A 19,180-nucleotide genomic window follows, 5' to 3' on the forward strand; every position below is an offset into this window, starting at 1 on the left:
GAATTCACTATTTTTCTGTCTTTTGTATTATTCATAAGAGAATCATAGGCTTATTGCTGTACGTTATATGCATTCACCTGTGAACATGAAACGCTAATGTAAGTGGGAAGTGGTAGCCTCATTTTTCAGCATAGATGATCGCTGGATATATGAAGACTGAAATAAATTTATTCCTACTTTATTAATAGTTTCTTAGGAATCATTTGTCTTGCTTAATTGAAAGCTTAACCTAAAAGGGAATTCTAAAGATGTTTTAAATATTCAATAAAGGCATAAATTAATGGCCTTACTTGCATGTTTTCTGTGAAAGAGTAAGTTTGTATCGATTACCTTTTCATTATTTTTTTCACTGATGAATTTTAAACATCTTTCCATCAGAATGTCAGTAGTATCTAACCATTGTTTGTTCACAAGGAAATAGGTAGCTACTTCCATATTTGAAATTGCTGGTGAACTCCAGTCTGAATGTTGCAAGTTATATGCCCAGTGCAGACAGAAAACAGACAGATGTTGAGTCTTCAAAACAGATGAGGTTTTTTAGTGAACATATTTTCTCCTAAGTATGCTTGTTTCTTTGCCATGTATTATGAATTTGTGCTTAAATCACACTAGCCAGTTTTTGTCATGATAATATTATTTCATATAAATATATTCAGCTTAAAATATTTCAGAATTTCTCATATTTTATATAAACTTTCTACATTGAATGGTAGTTTTATTTCAATGACAGAATTGATTAAGAATTGAAAAATGAAATAAATACTGAATCTTTAAAGGGAATGCTTATTTTGTAATGTGAATTACTCCTAACTTATTTCTATTTTACATTCTGGTTGGCCTTTTTGGGATATCTAAAATAGTGCGCAGTTTAACACAGGATCAAAAATAACGCCATTGCCTAAACATGGCTCACTACAGTGGGGTGTGTATACAGTTGTATTCATTATTAACTGGTGTGTAATAAAAGCTTTACAGAGACTCTGTGTTTATATATACTTGGCTGTTTGTCCCGTGACATAATAGGTAAGAAGATAATTGCCAGTTTATCTTTCATAATTGAGCCTTCATTTGAAAATGTTGTATCCCATTGTGTAAAATCAAAATAAGTTATTTTTACCCTCACCTTAAGGCTAAAATACCATGCTGTCAAATCTGTACCATTCTATATCTCTTACCTCAATACCAGAAGAATTTTATAGACCTTATTGGCTGTGTTCTTTATCATGTTAAATCAGCTATTTAGAGCATGAAAAGGGAACACTGATAATAATCACACCAGGATCACAGGACTAAATGAAGGCCATTTCAGGCAATCTCAGACATGTTCACTATGACTTTGGTTGCAAATTATACATGTGAATATATATGTATACACACACACATGTATATGTACACATATGTGTGTGTATATATATATATATATATATATATATATATATCTTACTGGCTTAAGTAATAAAAGTGATTTTAGTCATGGACCTGAGAAGCCCAGACATGGGATGAACTTATTGTGTAGTTTGATCTGGGATCTAGCTCCATTTCTCTGCACTGTCATTTATCTGCCTACCTCTGTGCATTGACTTTTTCATTTGACTGGATTTTGTTACAAGCTTAATGGCTACAGTAGTTCTGGATCTCACTTCCTCAGCCAAAATGATCTCATTCTCAACTGTTGAAGAAAAGGCATTGGATTCGCTGTGATTGACCCATTAAAATCATACAGGTGTGAGGGAAATGGGCTTATATTTGTTTTCCAGGCATGCTTCTGGGTAGGGTCAATCCAGCCCTTCTTTTCCAGTGGCTGCTTCATAGTAATGACGGGGATGTTACGGATATGCTCACCATATTAACTTTTTCTCATTGCATGTGAAAGATATGCTCTGAACTTCCTGAACAAAGACCTCCATTTCTTACTATCACCTGTAGCTACTGTCATGGCTAAAGGGTGAATTCTTGTGCTTTTGAGTAAATGCTAAATAATTTAAACCTTTTTTTGAAGATAATGTCAGGTCAAGGAAATGGCAAAATTTCTACAAACCTCCTAATGAGCCTGTAGAATGGAATCAGAAATTTGAAATCCCTGCCTAAACATCACTGTTTGTTGCTCAGTTAATTTGATCTTTGCAAAATTAGAATCTTTGTACACATGACCAATTTTACATTATCTTATATAGCAATCTCCTCTTCACTGACATGAGGCAAACTCGATACCTGATAATAAATTTTCTCTCATTGTATTTTAATTAGACAGCATATTTTGGAACAAGTTTCTGCTTCACCTACATACTGATTTAGTTATCAAGGTGATTATATAGTTATCATTTCATGTAAACTTTAAAACAGCTTGTGATTATCTTTAGTTTATAAAAAGCAAAGTCTGATATAAAGTGTCTTGCCTAAAATAACAGCTTTTATCATTAGTTTATTCATATTTCAGAGTTAAGATAAAATAATGACTATAATTATGGAATTCGTGGAGTGTGGTAAAATTATTCGACATGGTTTACTTTCTTAAAATAAGCAAGCAAAATAAGAAAATGGCAAATCTCAATAACAAGTACTTTGTGACCTTTCACCTTCAGCTGAAATATATGTGTAGGTTATAATAGATGGACATTGAGTAAGATACCAGATATGAATTAAGGGGCCTTAATCAGAAGGTGTCTAAATTGTAAAATCTTCTTATCTTTATCATGTGCAGTCACTAGGATCTTAGGAATGGAGAATGAAACATTGACATCATATGTAAATTTGTCTTCCGACATGTTCTTGCCATGGGATATTGCTTTTTTTTTTTTTTTTAATATGCACTATCAATGTGTATGAATTAGTGCCATGGGCAAGGCACAGAGCTAGACCAGTGGTTAGCTTCTGGACTTAAGTAAAATGCCTTTACAGTTTAGGAATGAATAATGTGGTAAAGGTAAGGAAGGTAAACCCATACATTATCATTAAAACATGCAGTCCTAAGGGAATATGCAACGGGAATCAAAGATGGAATTCTTTTATTTATTTATTTATTTAAATTCAATTTAATTAACATATAGTGTGATCTTAGTTTCAGAGGTAGAATTTAGTGATGTGTCAGTTGCGTATAATGCCCAGTGCTTATCCCATCGAGTGCCCTTCTTGATACTGATCACCCAGTTACCATCCCCCCCCACTGCCCCTCCAGCAAACCTCAGTTTGTTTCCTAGAGTTAAGTCTCTTGTGGTTTGTCTCCCTCTCTGTTTTTGTCAGATACGGAATTCTAAAAGAAGAGACATCTCAAGTAGGTTTTGGCAGCTGAACATTAGTTACTGCATACCTAGTTTAGGAATGAATGATATTAACGTATAGTCTTGGAGGTTGTCACATTAAGAGGAAAAGGCTTTGTTTTGTTTGTGATACCCCAAGCACCTGGAATGGAGCAGGAAACATAATAGGTTTCCAATATATAAGTTTTGACTATTCATTACCTTGAGGAATAAAGTGATCATCTTCTGGAATAAATTCAAAAAACTCAGTTGAGCATACCTTAAATAATTATATATGCTTTATGTTTACCTAATATTAACAATCCTTTATTTTCTTTTCCTTAGTGAAAATGTTTTACAATTTGTAAACAGTTTGAGGTAGATAATGCTATTGTCTTTAATTTGCTATTGTCTTAAATGTATGGGAAAGAGGAGATTGAGCCTATCTAGGATATTATTGTATTGTAGTACAATGTAGTATAGTTTTGTACTTTGGGACGAATAGTCAGAATTTTAAATATTAGACATGAACATGGGGTACTTCTTATATAGATTGGAATTAATGGAGAGAGATTGGTTTGTGCTATACAGCTCAAATCCATCTTCTTTCTATAGCATCAAGTAGGATTAGGGTGAGATTATTCTGTATTTTCTAGGCAAAAAGGTGCTAGTTCATGGAGTCAATAAAACCGTGGGTATGTGTGCATGTGGGGGAGTATCATATGATTTTGACCATCGTTAAAATTGAAAGTTGTTAATTGAGAGTTAATGAGAGCAAAAGCAAAAATAACTGTATGAACAGCTAACAAAAATAATATAAACAAGGATTATTATAGGCAGAAAGAAGAAAGAATGAGACCAATGAATGTATGTATTTATCAAATAAGATTTTGGAAAATAAATTTTTCAAAAACATAATTTCAAAATAATGCATATTTGAAAGTAAACACATCAGAAATTGCACAGGATATCTGCGAAGTCTACCAGTTTACAGGTGACATGTTGCTGCAGTCTTGCCAATGTGAAACAGTAACCAGAGTTCTTTAAAACTCTAAAACTAACCAATTTTGGAGACATTTCTTTTTTATCTAATTCTTAATCCAGGGGTGCCTGGGTGGGTCAGTCAGTTAAGCATCTAAATCTTGATCTCAGCTCAGGTTTTGATCTCAGGGTCACAGTTCAAGCTTCACATTGGTCTCTATGCTGGGTATAGAGCCCAAGTTAAAAAGAAGAATAAGAAGAAGACCTAGAAAGTAGAATGATTTTCATTTAAATTGTTGTATATAATTCTTAATCCTACATCTCTTTTCTGCAACAGTCAACCTCAAACATTAGTATGGAGACAGGATAATGGATTTATCTTTTTTTCTATGAGTGACATATTATCTAGAAACCTCTTTTGTAGTGTTCTCGTTATTAATAATACATTTTAAGCATTATAATTTTTATTTATTTTTTATTTTTATTTTTAAGTATTCTCTACACCCAATGAGTGGCTTAAACCTATAACCCCAAGATCGAGTTGTATGTTCTACCAACTGAGTCAGCCAGGAGCCCCTCAAGTACTATAATTTTTTTTCTTTTTTTTTAAAGATTTTATTTTTATTTATTTATTTGTCAGAGAGAGAGGTAGAGTGAGCACAAGCACAAGCAGACAGAGTGGCAGGCAGAGTCAGAGGGAGAAGCAGGCTCCCTGCAGAGCAAGGAGCCCGATGTGGGACTCGATCCCAGGATGCTGGGATCATGACCTGAGCCAAAGGCAGCTGCTTAACCAACTGAGCCACCCAGGCGTCCCTCAAGTACTATAATTTTTATTGCTTATTATTTCTCTTATTCCTACCCTCTTTCAGTCAAAGTAAATGTATCTTTAAAGGGATTAATGCTATGATATACATAGCAAATATTGTGAAATTGCTTTGACTTAATGCTAAACTAATCGAATAATATAGATATGATTCAATATAATTGCATTATATGTATACATGTGTAGTCAATAATCTTATAGTATTTACATCATTATTTTTACTAAAGTATTTATTATTTTTACTAATTGATATATAATATCATATTAGTTCCAGGTATACAACATTATGATTTGATACCTATATACATTGCAAAATGATCACCACAATAAGTCTAGTTAACATCTATCATCATACATAGTTGAAATTTTTGTATGTGTGCAACAGAAACTTTTTAGATCTACTATTTTACCAAATTTCAAATATGCAATATAGTATTATTAACTGTAGTCATCATGTTGTATATTACATTACATCCTCATGGTTTATTTTGTAACTGGAAAGTTGTGCCTTTTGACCCCTTTAACCAATTTCACCCACCCACCACTCTCCCACTCTGGCAATCACCAATCTGTTCTCTGAATCTATGAGCTGATTTATTTTAAGGATTCCACATGTGAGATAATACAGTATATGTCTTTCTCTGTATGACTTATTTTAGTATAATGCCCTCAAGGCCCATCCATGTTGTTGCAAATAGCATTTTTCCTTTTGATGGCTGAGTAATATTCCATTATACATCTAAAGTACGTTTCCTTTGTCCCTTCACCCATTGGTAGACACTTAGGTTGTTTCCATGTCTTGGCTGTTGTAAATAATGCTGCTGTGGACAGGAAGGGTACAGCTATCTTTCCAAGTTAATGTTTTTGTTAGTACCTACATTATTAATCTCCCTTCCCCCCCCTTTTTTTTTTTTCTATTTCTGGTTCACATTTTCTATTTCGAGTTCATTTTAGTTCATTTTCTATTTCTACTTCTATTTCTAGTTCATTTTAGTACTTCTTCCTTAAGAGGGTCTGGGCAAGACAATGTAAAAAGACATATAATTTTTTAAGTCTGTATTTATATATATATATATATGTGTGTATATATATATATAATATATATATATTTATATATATTTTCATTTCTCATGCTAAATTCACTGTCTAAGATGAACCAAGATTTATTCTTCTGTAGAGTACATAGCTAGGAGAAAGTTGTAATATTTTTGTGATTTTACTACAAACCTTTGTTTTATTTCCTTTCTATTTTTCTTTGAGTATACTGTCCACCAGACATAAGAAAAGTAAATATTCAACATAATAGTTACAAAATATATACTTGTCTCTTCCTCAAAATACCAGTAAGTTTGTATTTTTGGAACTATCGTTTTTAAAACGACAAAACTATAAATGTAGACTCTTAATTTGGTAGAACTTAGTGTTTGTTGCTTCTTTTTGTCTAATTATAGGTCTAGTAGTTTGAGATTTACATAAACTTTGACAATTGTGTGTAAATCATATGTGTTTGGTGACAAACCTCACTGCATTTAAAGACAAAATTTGGGGACAGCAATTTAACTTAAAAGGAAATTTACAATTCCTTTACCACAAAGAAGACCTAGATGATCAGTCTTTAAATTATGTTTAATGGAATTGTGAATTATAAAGGGAAAAAAAAGATGTAAACAAAATTTAAGTATATACATTTTAGCAATGAGCTTTTTTGGCTGGTTGTAAAAATAGAATTCAAATCTTTTAGTAGCTATGTATATAGCTACTAAACCAGTGCTATATTTGTAGAGTGCCTTGATTACATAAGGCATTTTTTAGACAAAATGGGGCAAATAGTACATTTTAATAAATCTAATTGGAAAAATTGATTCATTAAAATGTATTAGTTGCAGGGGCGCCTGGGTGGCTCAGTGGGTTAAGCCGCTGCCTTTGGCCTGGGTCATGATCTCAAGGTCCTGGGATTGAGCCCCGCATCGAGCTCTCTGCTCGGCGGGGAGCCTGCTTCCTCCTCTCTCTCTGCCTGCCTCTCTGCCTGCTTGTGATCTCTCTCTGTCAAATAAATAAATAAAATCTTAAAAAAAAAAAAAAAAAAGGATTCGTTGTCCAAATGAGAAGGACTTCTGGGTGCCTAGGTGGCTCAGTCATTAAGTGTCTGCCTTTGGCTCAGGTCATAATTCCAGGGTCCTGGGATGGAGTCCCGCATCGGGCTCCCTGCTCAGCGAGAAGCCTGCTTCTCTCTCTCCCACTCTCCCCGCTTGTGTCTGTCTCTCACTGTCTTTCTCTGTCAATTAAATAAATAAAATCTCTAAAATAAATGAGAAGGACTTTTGATAAAAACTGCTGCTATAAACACCTTTGAAATATCAAGGTTATTGGAAGGAAATTTAGAGGGTGTGGAATATTTCAGTTTTAAAGGAAATCTCTGAAAACAGGTAACTAACTTAATATAATGGTAAATTTTCATCATTTTTAAAAGAAAATTTGTCAGTACAGATGAGAATTCATCTAACTTGATAGATCCTTCTTTGTTCTTTGGAGACCTAGTAGTGATAAATTATGTGCATAAAAGAAGTAGATTATTTCATATAAGTTAATATAACCAATAGCAGTATTAAATATTGACATCCACTGAGAGAGAACATGTTTCTGAATAGGTTACTTGTGGCTGAGGACAAATTCAGGCATTGAGAAAAATGGCAACATTAAATTACTTAATTTAAAAAATTCTATAGACATTAACACATATTTACTAATGTGATGATATATCTCATAATGTGTACTGTGTATATTCAAAGGAACTTACATTTGTCTTTACTTGTCTTCTTAATTATAAGTTAGACCATATAAAATAATGCTTAGCAGATTGTTGAAATAAAGTTAAATGAATGAAAAAGCTGCTTTAAGACTCATAACTGCAACTTATTAAAATTATTTTGTTTTTTTTTTTAAATAGTTAAACAGGTTATTCTTTAACCTAAATAACCTTCTAATACATGACCCTTGATATTCAGTCTTTTAAGTTCTAGAAGTTTCTTAGAGCAGCATTTATTTTTTTTAGATTTTATTTATTTGAGAGAAAAAGAGAGAGGGGGAGAGGAAGCACTCTTAGGAAGAGGATCAGCCAGAGAGAGATGAGCAGACCCCCACTGCGCGTGGGGCCCCACAGGGGCTCGAGCTCATGCCAGAATCAAGAGTTGGAGGCTCAGCCTAACCTAGCCACCCTGCGCCCCTGGAACAATAAGCTTAAATTACATTGTATTAATGTGGAATAATGCGATGTGAGTAATAAACACTCAGTGAAAAGTTGCTGCAGTTGCTGTAATTGCTGCTAAAGAATGGGGGAAAATTCACTATTTGTATTTTGAAAAATAGAGTTATGGGGGAGTTTCCTTTTATTTTAATATGACTTATCTTTTATTCGTTCTTGGAGATTTGTATGTTAAAGATCTCCAATCTTGGAGATTGTATGTGATTTGGGGAATCCACGGGTGGTAGTTTGGCATTCCAGTAATTAAGAAGACTAATGGGTTATGCTCTTTTGAGTATAAATGCACACAGGTTTTTACTCAATCGTGTTAAAATAATCCTTTTTTTCTGCGTGAGTTCTGAAGAGAGTGGCACTTGGTTTATGTCATATGAGGCATAACGAACACTTGTTTGAGTTAAAATATGGATGATTAAAAAAAAAAACTTATTTTAAAGCCTGTCATTTTTTTTAGATATCTGTGCTAAATGTATGTCTCTCCATTTTTGCTTTAGGAGTACAAGATCCCCAGCATGAGAGAATCATTACTGTGTCTACTAATGGAAGTATTCACAGCCCAAGATTTCCTCATACTTACCCAAGAAATATGGTCTTGGTATGGAGACTGGTAGCAGCAGAGGAAAATGTATGGATACAACTTACATTTGATGAAAGATTTGGGCTTGAAGACCCAGAAGATGACATATGCAAGTAAGTTATCATACTTGAAATTCAAACAGAGTGTAACTGTTGTATAAAGTCTTTCAAGTTGCTTCATTTTAATGATGTGATTTTAAATGGCATCTTTTGTTCTGTTATGTTTTTCTGATGATCCAAGAAATTTGCAACCTTATTTAAGCTATGTTTCTTTTAAAATCAGAAGACACGTACTGTATGTATGCATTCATCAGTTTTATCTACTTTTGAAAATAATTCAAGGTAATTTACGGCACATAGTACATAGAGAATAAAATGATTTGAAATAAGGGATAGAGAAAGAAAAGCCAAATAAAGGAATGTAGTTGTGCCAGAAAACCCAAGTTATGACTAGCGCTAAAAATTTTACATTTAAGTTTCCTGATAGCCAAGTCAATAAAATAAACAATAAGTATTTAAAAGAAAAAGTAGTATTCATGGGTAAATACTACCTAGACGCACATATGGCTGCTCTCTCTCTCTCTCTCTCTCTCACACACACACACAGAGGATTAAAGGAATTTGGGTACTTCATCACAAAGAAGAAATGCTATTCTGAAAGCAGAATTAGTTTAGGCTAACATTATGGTGTGCCAGGTAGAAATCCATCATAATTCTTCCAGAAGCATTCATGAACCAAAGTCAGCTGGAGTATTTCACCCATGCAAAAGACCACCTACTGTATGTCATACAAATATTACTCTTTAAATCCTATGTGAATTCACTTGTTAAGGTTGGGTGGTCTTATTGAAGACTTTTCACTTCAATGGCATTTGTATATCATGAAAATATTTTAGTTGAGCTTCTTTGTGGGGTTGGTTTCTCTTTGATATACAAGTTAAAAGAGAATTTTCACTTTATGGTATATTACAGATAAATATTTCAATACAGATGAAATAAACTTTGTACTTGCTGTCATCACAGTTTGTATCTTTAACATTTGTATAATGACTTTTTTCACATTTCTTCTTTCTGTGACTGTGCATTTCATTTTTTTCCCCCTTAATTTGTAATCTTTGACTTTGAAAACTGGAAGCTATCCTAGCTGTCTTTAGAGACTCTGTTACTCAACCCTTTATTTTATAACACAGATGGACACAACTGAGCAAGGGAACAGAAGAGAGCCCTATAACAGACCATATCATATGCAGAAGTCTGATTACAAATTAGCTGGCTTTGCACATCACTAGGGGAAAGTGTACATGATTCAGTACATGATGCTGGGAAAATCCTAATGAAAAACCTCACACCATAAACAAAAAATAATCCTCACACCATAAACAAAAAATAATTACAGATGAATCAAAGACTTAAATATGAAAAGCAAAATTTAATAGCCAAACAGTCTTAATAAAAACTGGGCAAAAGACATGAGGAGACATTTCACAGAAGAGGAAATATGAGAAGCCAATGATAATATGAAAATTTCATTAGTAATCAGGATATGCAAATAAAAGTTAATATCATTGGGGCACCTGGGTGGCCCAGTGGGTCAAAATCTCTGCCTTTGTCTCAGGTCATGATCTGAGGGTCTGGGATGGAGCCCCACATCAGACTCCCTGCTCAGTGGAGAGCCTGCTTCCCCCTCTCTCTCTCTTCTTGCCTCTCTGCCTCCTTGTGATCTCTGTCTGTCAAATAAATGAATAAAATCTTAAAAAAAATTAATATCAAGGTACAATTTTACACTGATCATACCACCAGAAATTAAAAGAATGACAACCAAAAGGTTGCTAGCAATGTGGTACAAAAGAAATTTTTGCATATTATTGATAGAAGTGTAAATTGATAGAAGTATAAATTTAAAATCAATTTAACTCTACCTAATAAAGTTGAAAAGAAAAATGTGTTAAGATAGCAATATGATTCTTAGATATAGACTCAAATTTTTTTTTTCTTGTACCTTTGGACAAGGAGAATAAGCCAAACATTGACCGAATAGAACATACCAAAAGAAAAAGTTGACTCTCTATACAATGGAATACTATGTATCACGGAAAACAAATGATCTAAGCTATCTGCACTGACATGAACTGACTTTAAAACATTATATTGTTCAGTTCACATACAGTATTATCCCCCTGATCTAGATTTCAAAACAGGCAAAACAAAACAAAACAAAAAACCCACAACAATTTACTGTTTATAGGGAAATGTGCATGTGGTAAAACAGGAGATGAGACCAAGAAAACTCAGGACAACAATTTGCAAGGGCAAGAAGAAGATGTAGTCGGGGAGGAACAAAGGGGAGGGAGTTCAGAAATACGGCAAGTGTCACCTTTCTTAGGTCGAGTCTAATGCTGAGTGAAGCTCAGTCACAAGTTAGGTGAGGCATCCTGGATGGTCTTTTAGTTTTTTTTTTTTATTTAACTACTAGTACACATTACGTATGCATATGCATACACACGTACATATAATGCCTCTCGTGTAGCACAAACCACTAGATGGGCAGGTGTTCAGTGGCCCTCTTGGCATTGACCTGCAGAAGCAGGAACTAGGGCAAGAGGCACAAGAGGGGCTGAAGTCTCTGACCTGGGAGGCTCCTGTCTCCGGTCAACACGCACGAAACTGTGGCAGCTAATATGCTACTTTGAAAGGAGGGCAAATTCTTAAAGCCTTCATAAGTTTTAACAAGACAATGGAATGTTGCATATGAAAGTAATACAGGAGGTGCAGAACAGTCTGGTGAAAAACTGTCTACATGGGTGTTAGGAAAAATGGGTTGTAGCCTTTGTTTAGGTATAAAATATGAATGAGATCTAAGGCCACTACTCTACTTCTCTGATTGTGTCCTTACTTATAAAACCAAAATGACACTGTCTTAATTACATGGCATCTATGTAGAAGCTATGGGATAGGGCGGTCTCACCTCATTTTCTTCTCCTTTTGGGACATCCTCGCTATTTTTACTTTTTAGAAATAGGTTGTCAAATTCCTTGAAAACTCCTGCTGTGGTTTCTATTGTGATAGCACTGGAGATATATATATATATATACACACACACACACACACACACACACTCACACACACATATAGATCATTTTGAAGAGAACTGACATCTTAATAGAAGTAAGTTTCATCTTGGGGAATTTTATGTTTCTCCATTTACTAGGGTCTTCTTTATTGGCTATACATTTTTCAGATGTCCTTTTCAGAGATGTTATGCATAATTATTTAGATTTATTTCTATGTGTTTTATAGATTTGCTAAAATTCTTTCTTGAAAAGTACATTTCTAATTGTATATTGCTGGCATATAGAAATGTAATCGATTTTTAGTATTGATCTCCTATTTGGCAAACTTGATATCAGCTCTTTTATTTATTTTTATAATTGTTCTGGGAATTATTTTGGATTTATGCAAAAAATCCTATGATTTAGGAAAAGATTTCTTTCTTCTTTTCAGTTCCTTTACTCTTTCTTTTCCATCTCTTTTTAAGCAGTTGATTATATTCGTAGGTATCCCTGTCTTCTCTCTGATATTAGAGTTTGCTTTTCAAAAAAAAATAAACTTTGAAATTTGAAAATTTGGAATAACATTAGATTTGCAGAATGTTGGAAAGATAGTGCAGAGAGTTTCCATCTACTCTTAACGAAGTTTCCTCCAGTGTTAAGGTCTTACATAACTGTGTTACATTTGCGTAACTAAACACTACTTGACCTGCATGCAATACTATTAACCAAACTACAGACTTGATTCGGATGTCCGCAGTTTTCCCACTTTATGTCCTTTATTTGTTTTAGGATTCTTTCCCGGATAAGCATATTGCAGTTAGGGCTCAGGCTCCTCCAGTCCGTAACAGGCTCTCTCTTTCCTTGTGTTTCATGACCTTGACATTGTTGAAGAGTATTCGTCAGGTAGTTTGTAGAACGGCTCTTAATTTAGGTTTTTCAGATCTTTTCTCATAATTACACTGAGGTTATGAGTTTTAGGGAAGGATTCCAAATCGATGAGAGGCCCTTCTCCTCAGATCATATTGGAGAGTACATCCGAGCCACCTCTCTGATCAGTGATGGTGTTAACCTTGATCACGGAGGGTGAGCTGCTCCTCTGGTAAGAAAATACCCTTTCACTAGCTACTAACTGGAGGCCTGTAACTAAGTCCAGCCCACACTGAAGGGGAGAGTGATTCAGTTCCACCCATCTGGGACACCTGGGTGGCTCAGTTGGTTGAAGTGTCTGCCTTCCACTTGGGTCACAGTCTCAGGGTCCTTGGCTCAAGCCTTGTGTCAGGCTCCCGGTTCAGTGGGGAGCCTTCTTCTCCCTCTCCTTCTGCCCCTCTCCCTGCTCATGCACTGGCTCGCTCTCTTTATCTCCCTCTCTTTCCCTCAAATAAATAAATAAAATATTTTTTAAAAAAGTTCCACCTTCTGGATGGGATGGAGATACACACACACACACACACACACACACACACACATATATATATTATATATATTATATATAATATATATATAAAATTTGGAATTTTTTAGTAAAGAAAATTTGTGCCTTCACTTTCCTTCCTTCCTTCCTTCCTCCTTGCTTCCATCATGATATCAGTATAGACTCATGGATATTTATTTTATTCTTTGTGTTGTAAACTAGTGCTAATCATTATTTAATTTGTAATTGGAACTGTTCCATATTTGGCCTGTGGGAATAGAGGGTTTGCTGTTAATATACCAATACTGAGTATGATGATTAATGGAGTTTTTTTTTTTTTTTTCTTCATTATTTCAAGTACTTCCTTTTTTACTTTGCTAAGAGGCATTTTTCCCCTTTGGGAAAAATTTTTTATTCCTTTAATTTCTGCATTTAAAAAGAAGTTACAGACACAATGACAGTTTATACTTCACAATAAGAACAAGCGTATTCCCTATGTAATTTCAATACCTCTTTCACATGGAAGAAATTTAGTATTAATATGTATAGTTGACTTTTCATTGTTTCCCCCATCCCAAAATGTTAACACTTCCTTATATTCTTTCTACTTACTATGTTTTATTCAGTGACAAATCATTGATTATATATTGCATTTGGTTATTGTAATGCTTGCCTAGCCCTTTCCTGGCTTTTATGATATTGTTATTTTTGAACAGTCCAGGCTGTTTGCTCTATAGAACCTCCCAGTGTCAATGTATCGGAATATGTTTTCATAATTAGGTCCTGCTTAAATATTTTGGCCAGAATGTTCTCTAGGTGATGGGTACTTCTGATTGCTCATAATCAGGTTATTGTGTCATCAGTGCTGTGCATTTGATTTCTCAATCCTGTTTCACATTCCTCCTATGAGTTTTGATAGTGTGGTATTTTTATTTTTGTCCATTTGAAGATGTTTATAATATTCATTGTTTGCTTCTTTTAAGCCATAGTTATACAGAAGAGTATTGTCCATTTCCATATAAATGTATAAGGTTTTTAAATGCATTTTTTATTGTAGATTTCTGAATTCACTATATTTTAGGTTAAAAAAAAAATGGCCCGTTTGTGATTGTTTAAAATTAAAGTCTTCACTTTATTTGCTTCACATTTTTATGTTTTTCAAAAGTACTTGAAAAGAGGGTATATTCTTCACTTGTGGGGTGCAAGTCTATATATGTCCATTATAACAATTTGTACAGTTGTGCTGATCACATCAGGATCTTTCCTGATTTATTTTCCTGATTTTTTTTTTTTTGGATGTATCAATTACATAGAGGTGTTAAATTCTTCCAATAGAGAATAAATACACTTGTCAGTTTCACATTGTAGGACTGTCATTTTTTGTTTTCTTTTCAAGATTTTATTTGAGAGAGAGGGAGAGAGAGAGAGAGTGCTCACAGGCACGCGCATGCGCCCTAGCAGGGGGCGGGGCAGAGGGAGAAGGAGAAGCAGACTCTGCTGAGCAGGGAGCCCAATGAGAGCCTCAATCCCAGGACCCTGAGATCTTGACCTCAGCCAAAGTCAGATACTTAAGCCACTGAGCCACCCAGACGCCCTTCTTTATATATTTTAAAATTATGTTAATTGGTGCACACAAGTTCAGAGATCCGACCTCATTTAATCTTAGTAATGTTTCGTTTTTGCTTGAAGGTATGTTATGCCTTGGGGCACCTGCGTAGTACAGTCGGTTAAGTGACGGACTCTTGGTTTCAGCTCAGGTCCTGGATCATGAGATCCAGCCCTGCATTGGGCTCCATGTTCAGTGGGGAGTCCACTTGGGATTCTCTTTTCCTCTGCCCTTCCTCCCACTGAAATAAATACTTAAATCTTCTTTAAAAAGTTTGTCATGCCTCATATTAATAAAGCTGCATCAGGTGATTGTGATTACTGTTGGCCCAGCATTCTTCCCATTCTTTTACTTTCAGCTTTCCTATGCCCTTCTTTGTGCATGTATGTCTGTGTGTATTTTGGTTTTCTTTTATGAAGGGAATGTGAGTAGCATTAAAAATGTCAGTAAAAAAACTCAATATTTTACTTAGGAATTTAATCTAGTATATTGAATCTTATTATGTATATAATTTTGGATTCAGTGTTACCATTTATTTTGTACCTGTCATCTGTCCTCATCTTTCCCTGTCTTCAGTTTCCTTTCTTGCATTCATTTAGTTTGTCTTCTTCCATTTTCCTTTTCTGTGGTTTTAGAAAGTATACATCAATTGTCATTTTAGAAATGGCTACCTCTGAAATGCCTACTTAACTGAATATCTAAAGCTAGTCCGTGTTTACCTCCATCCCCCAAATATAAAATTCCCCGAGAACATGTTAACTGCTGTGGAATGCTCACTCCCCAGATATCACCGCACTTGGTTGATAAGGCAGAGCTGTTTATCGCTCACCATGATGACAGAGAAGGCCACCTCCGCAGACGTAATAGTGTCTGGGGAGGAAAAGCAAAACCAGATTTTCTTGAGAATTTGAACTTGGTTTCAAATGGATCTTTGAGTGTGGTGATCTGATTAGGTTTGGGAAAGGCTTACGATATAATAGTTTAGAATCTGTTGACATAAGGCAAGGATTTGTAGGTGGTTAGTTCAGTGGTTCTGGGTAGTGAACTCTTGCTATTTTTAGGTGAAGGACTTAATGGCTCTTTGGGCCAGTTCCTGTAATGAACAGTAAACCATACTGCCCGAGCAATAATGAAGACAATAAAATAGTAATAATCATGTTACCATAAATAGTTAACTGGGTGGGGTAGATGATTTCATTCTTAGTGTCCAAGCCGGTTTGGTTCTCTCTATAGCTGCCTCCCACTCTTGATTGTTATGTGGCGTAGTTACTGAAGATTGTAGTTTTGTATTTTATAACTTCCCAAGTAAGACATTGTTTTGTTATTTTGTATAAGCACTGTTGCTTTGACCATACCCATGTGTCTACTTTTGGTGCTAGCCATTTCTTCTTGCATTTTCAGAACTTTTTTTTGTAGAATTATTTTACTTCTTCCTTAAGTGCAGCCTTTAAAAGTGTCTTGAGTGAAAGCCTGTTGGCAGTAAATACGCAGTTCTTCTGTACTTGAAAATCTCTTTATTTCACTTTCATTCTTAGAAGTTAGTCAAACTGGATATAGGATTTGAAGTTGTATGTTTATTTTTTTCTCAATAGCTTGAATATACCATTCCACCATCTTGTGGCTCTTGAGAAGTCAGTCATCAGATTGTGGACATAGCCTTATGGTCTTCCCTCGAGTGGTGCATTTTACCGAGGGAGACATGTGCATAGCAGGGGTGAGAGGGAAGGGGTGGGGTTAGGATCCAGCCCCAGGCTTCTTGTCCTTTACCACTTGTGGCTTACTAACCCTTAAAGCCCTGCTCTTATACACCAGGCCCCGCCGATCCTCACAGGATTCCAGAGCATATTTACCTCACCGAAATCTTGGTTTCTTCTATTTATTTATCTTCCAAAGAATTCTCTTATTTTCTTGACATCTCAAAATGATATTAAAAATAGTTGTCTTTTTTTTTCAGTCATTTGTTCAGCAATTTTAGTTTAAATGTACCAAGAGGAGTTTCTCTGCTTAATTTTATCCACAATATGACTGAAATGTAGACTATTGCAAGCAGAATAAGGTTTTTCCTTAACAAGGCTTGGTACACTCAAGTTCAAGTTTAATTTTTTTTAAAATTTTTATTATTATTATTTTTAATGGCAGCATTGGCTTTTCTCCATTACAGTATGGTAGAATTAATACAAATTGCGTCCCCAACCAAGGACATTTTAAGAATTTAAACTGCCCATTTTAAATTTTCTCAAGTGTGAAACACAGAAGAGTCAGAAAATCTGAATCACTGTTTTAAGTATATCTTTAGAAGGGACAAACTCAGGTGAGATGGTTTTGTTTGGACTTTTTCCCCATAGCACTATGGGCTTTGCAGATTTTTTTTTATAAAGAAAGTGATAGGAGCGAGCTGTGTTTTTGTGCTAGTTAAGACTGATATTATTACAAGGAGGAGAACAACTCAGGTGCAAATTAGATTTTACTGCTTTAACAAACTGACAGGATATGCAGACAGTATGGTGGAGGGTATCAGGTAGAATAAGGAAGGGGAAGACGAAGAGAGTGTGTGTGTGTGTGTGTGTGTGTGTGTGTGCACGCACGTGCGTGCATGTGTGTGTCTGTGTGTCTGTGACACACAGAGAGAGAGAGATTTGTTATAAAGGATGCCTAATTGTGTCTTGTCTTTCAGTGCTATCTGTGTGTGTGCTTCTTATGTTAATGACGAATGGTGTACCTAGGAGGACTAATTTCTAATGGAAAACTTGTTTCTTTTAGTTCTTTTTGTTTGTTCTTCTAAAGCAAACAACCTACTCATTACATATAAAATTTTACAAAGAGATGGACCATGACAGACAACACTTGAAAAAAAAATTGGTTAATAATCAGTCTGCCCAATTTAAAATAGTGCCTCTTCTTCACCAAAACGACTGGGTTCCTTCTGGAGAAAATGTCATAAACCATCCGATTTGGAAAAATTTTAATATCAGAAATGGTAAATAGGCTAAATGAAATAAACTAGTTAGTTTAAAAAATTATTTAGAATTTAAGATGATCAAAATTGTTAGCTTTTTTGAAAAGATGTATTTATTTGAGAGAGAGAGAGAGAGCGTGCACACACGTGCAGGGGGAGGGGAAGAGGAAGAGAGAGAGAGAAGATCTCCAGCAGATTCCTGGCTGTGCCCAGAGCCAGAAGCCTGGCACCATTCCAGGACCCTGACATTGTGATCTGAGCCGAAATCAAGAGTCAGACGCCACCCAGGCGCCTCCAGATTGTTAGTTTTTTTAAATTAAAAAAAAAAAAAATCTTTGGGGCATTTTCCTCCCTTCCTGCTACTTATGATAGAACTAATGTGACATTATTTGCTCATTTATGTACTCTTCCATTGAAGGAGCGCTTCTTGAGCGCTGTGGGAGGTAATAGGGGACTCGGTGATTAGGAGATGGCTCATGCCCCCAAGAAGCTCCCAGTCTGGGTAAAGAGACAGACAAGTAAATAGGCAATTAAAATAAAATGCCACCGACTCCAGAATGATAAACACAGAGTATCGTCATTACTGTAACTGGTTATGTTTGGATTGCTGTGTTGACCATGTTCTAGTTCCTACCCTAACTGTGTATCTTACCAGCAACAGTCTATAAATAAATGTTATTAATTTTATCATGGAGAAATTGGGATGCAGGAGTTACCCTGCTCTGCAGACTTCAAAAGCTCAAATACTCATTTTTTTGTGTGTTTCACTCTAGTAGATCTAACTTTGCAGGATGGTATAGATTCTTTATGTCAATTTCACAATGCCAGCACGAGCTGTGAATGATAGCATTTTAAGGCACCAAACACTCTATGAAAACTGTATAAAAATATTTGTTAGTTCCATCTCCATACAGCTGAAGTTAAAGGAAGGCAATATAATTGATTCAGCTGATGATGACTTTAGAGACCCATAACTTTTTCATAAGAATTTTATTTTCCAAGCAAAATGTTTTCAAGAAGCCCTTAAGATGACTGAGAAAACACAAAGGCACCAGTAGTTACTAGTGCCGTAAGCAATCTTAAGTTTCAATGCTTAGAGTCACATGACGCTCCTTACCTCCATAATTCCCAGCCCGAGTGGGCAGAACTGGGCACTAAAATAAGTAACTGGGTATTGAACTGTAACGTAGAACTTCAGTCCTATTCATGATGGCGAGAAAAAGAGAGGTTCAACCAGAAAGTCAGGTACACTGTGGGAATCTTACTACAAGAGCTGATAAGA

At 35.1% G+C, this 19,180-nt stretch overlaps 1 protein-coding gene across 1 annotated transcript in view; it reads left to right on the plus strand.

Moving 5' to 3' along the window:
* The window catches only part of PDGFC (platelet derived growth factor C), a 202,797-nt gene that overhangs the window by 104,589 nt on the left and 79,028 nt on the right, over positions 1-19,180 (plus strand). The window contains exon 2 of the mRNA XM_032332696.1: positions 8,794-8,989. Within this exon, the coding sequence (XP_032188587.1) occupies positions 8,794-8,989 (196 nt within the window). The remainder of the gene's footprint in view (positions 1-8,793; positions 8,990-19,180) is intronic.

Source organism: Mustela erminea, chromosome 2 (genome assembly GCF_009829155.1).
Source record: "Mustela erminea isolate mMusErm1 chromosome 2, mMusErm1.Pri, whole genome shotgun sequence".
Lineage (NCBI taxonomy): Eukaryota > Metazoa > Chordata > Mammalia > Carnivora > Mustelidae > Mustela > Mustela erminea.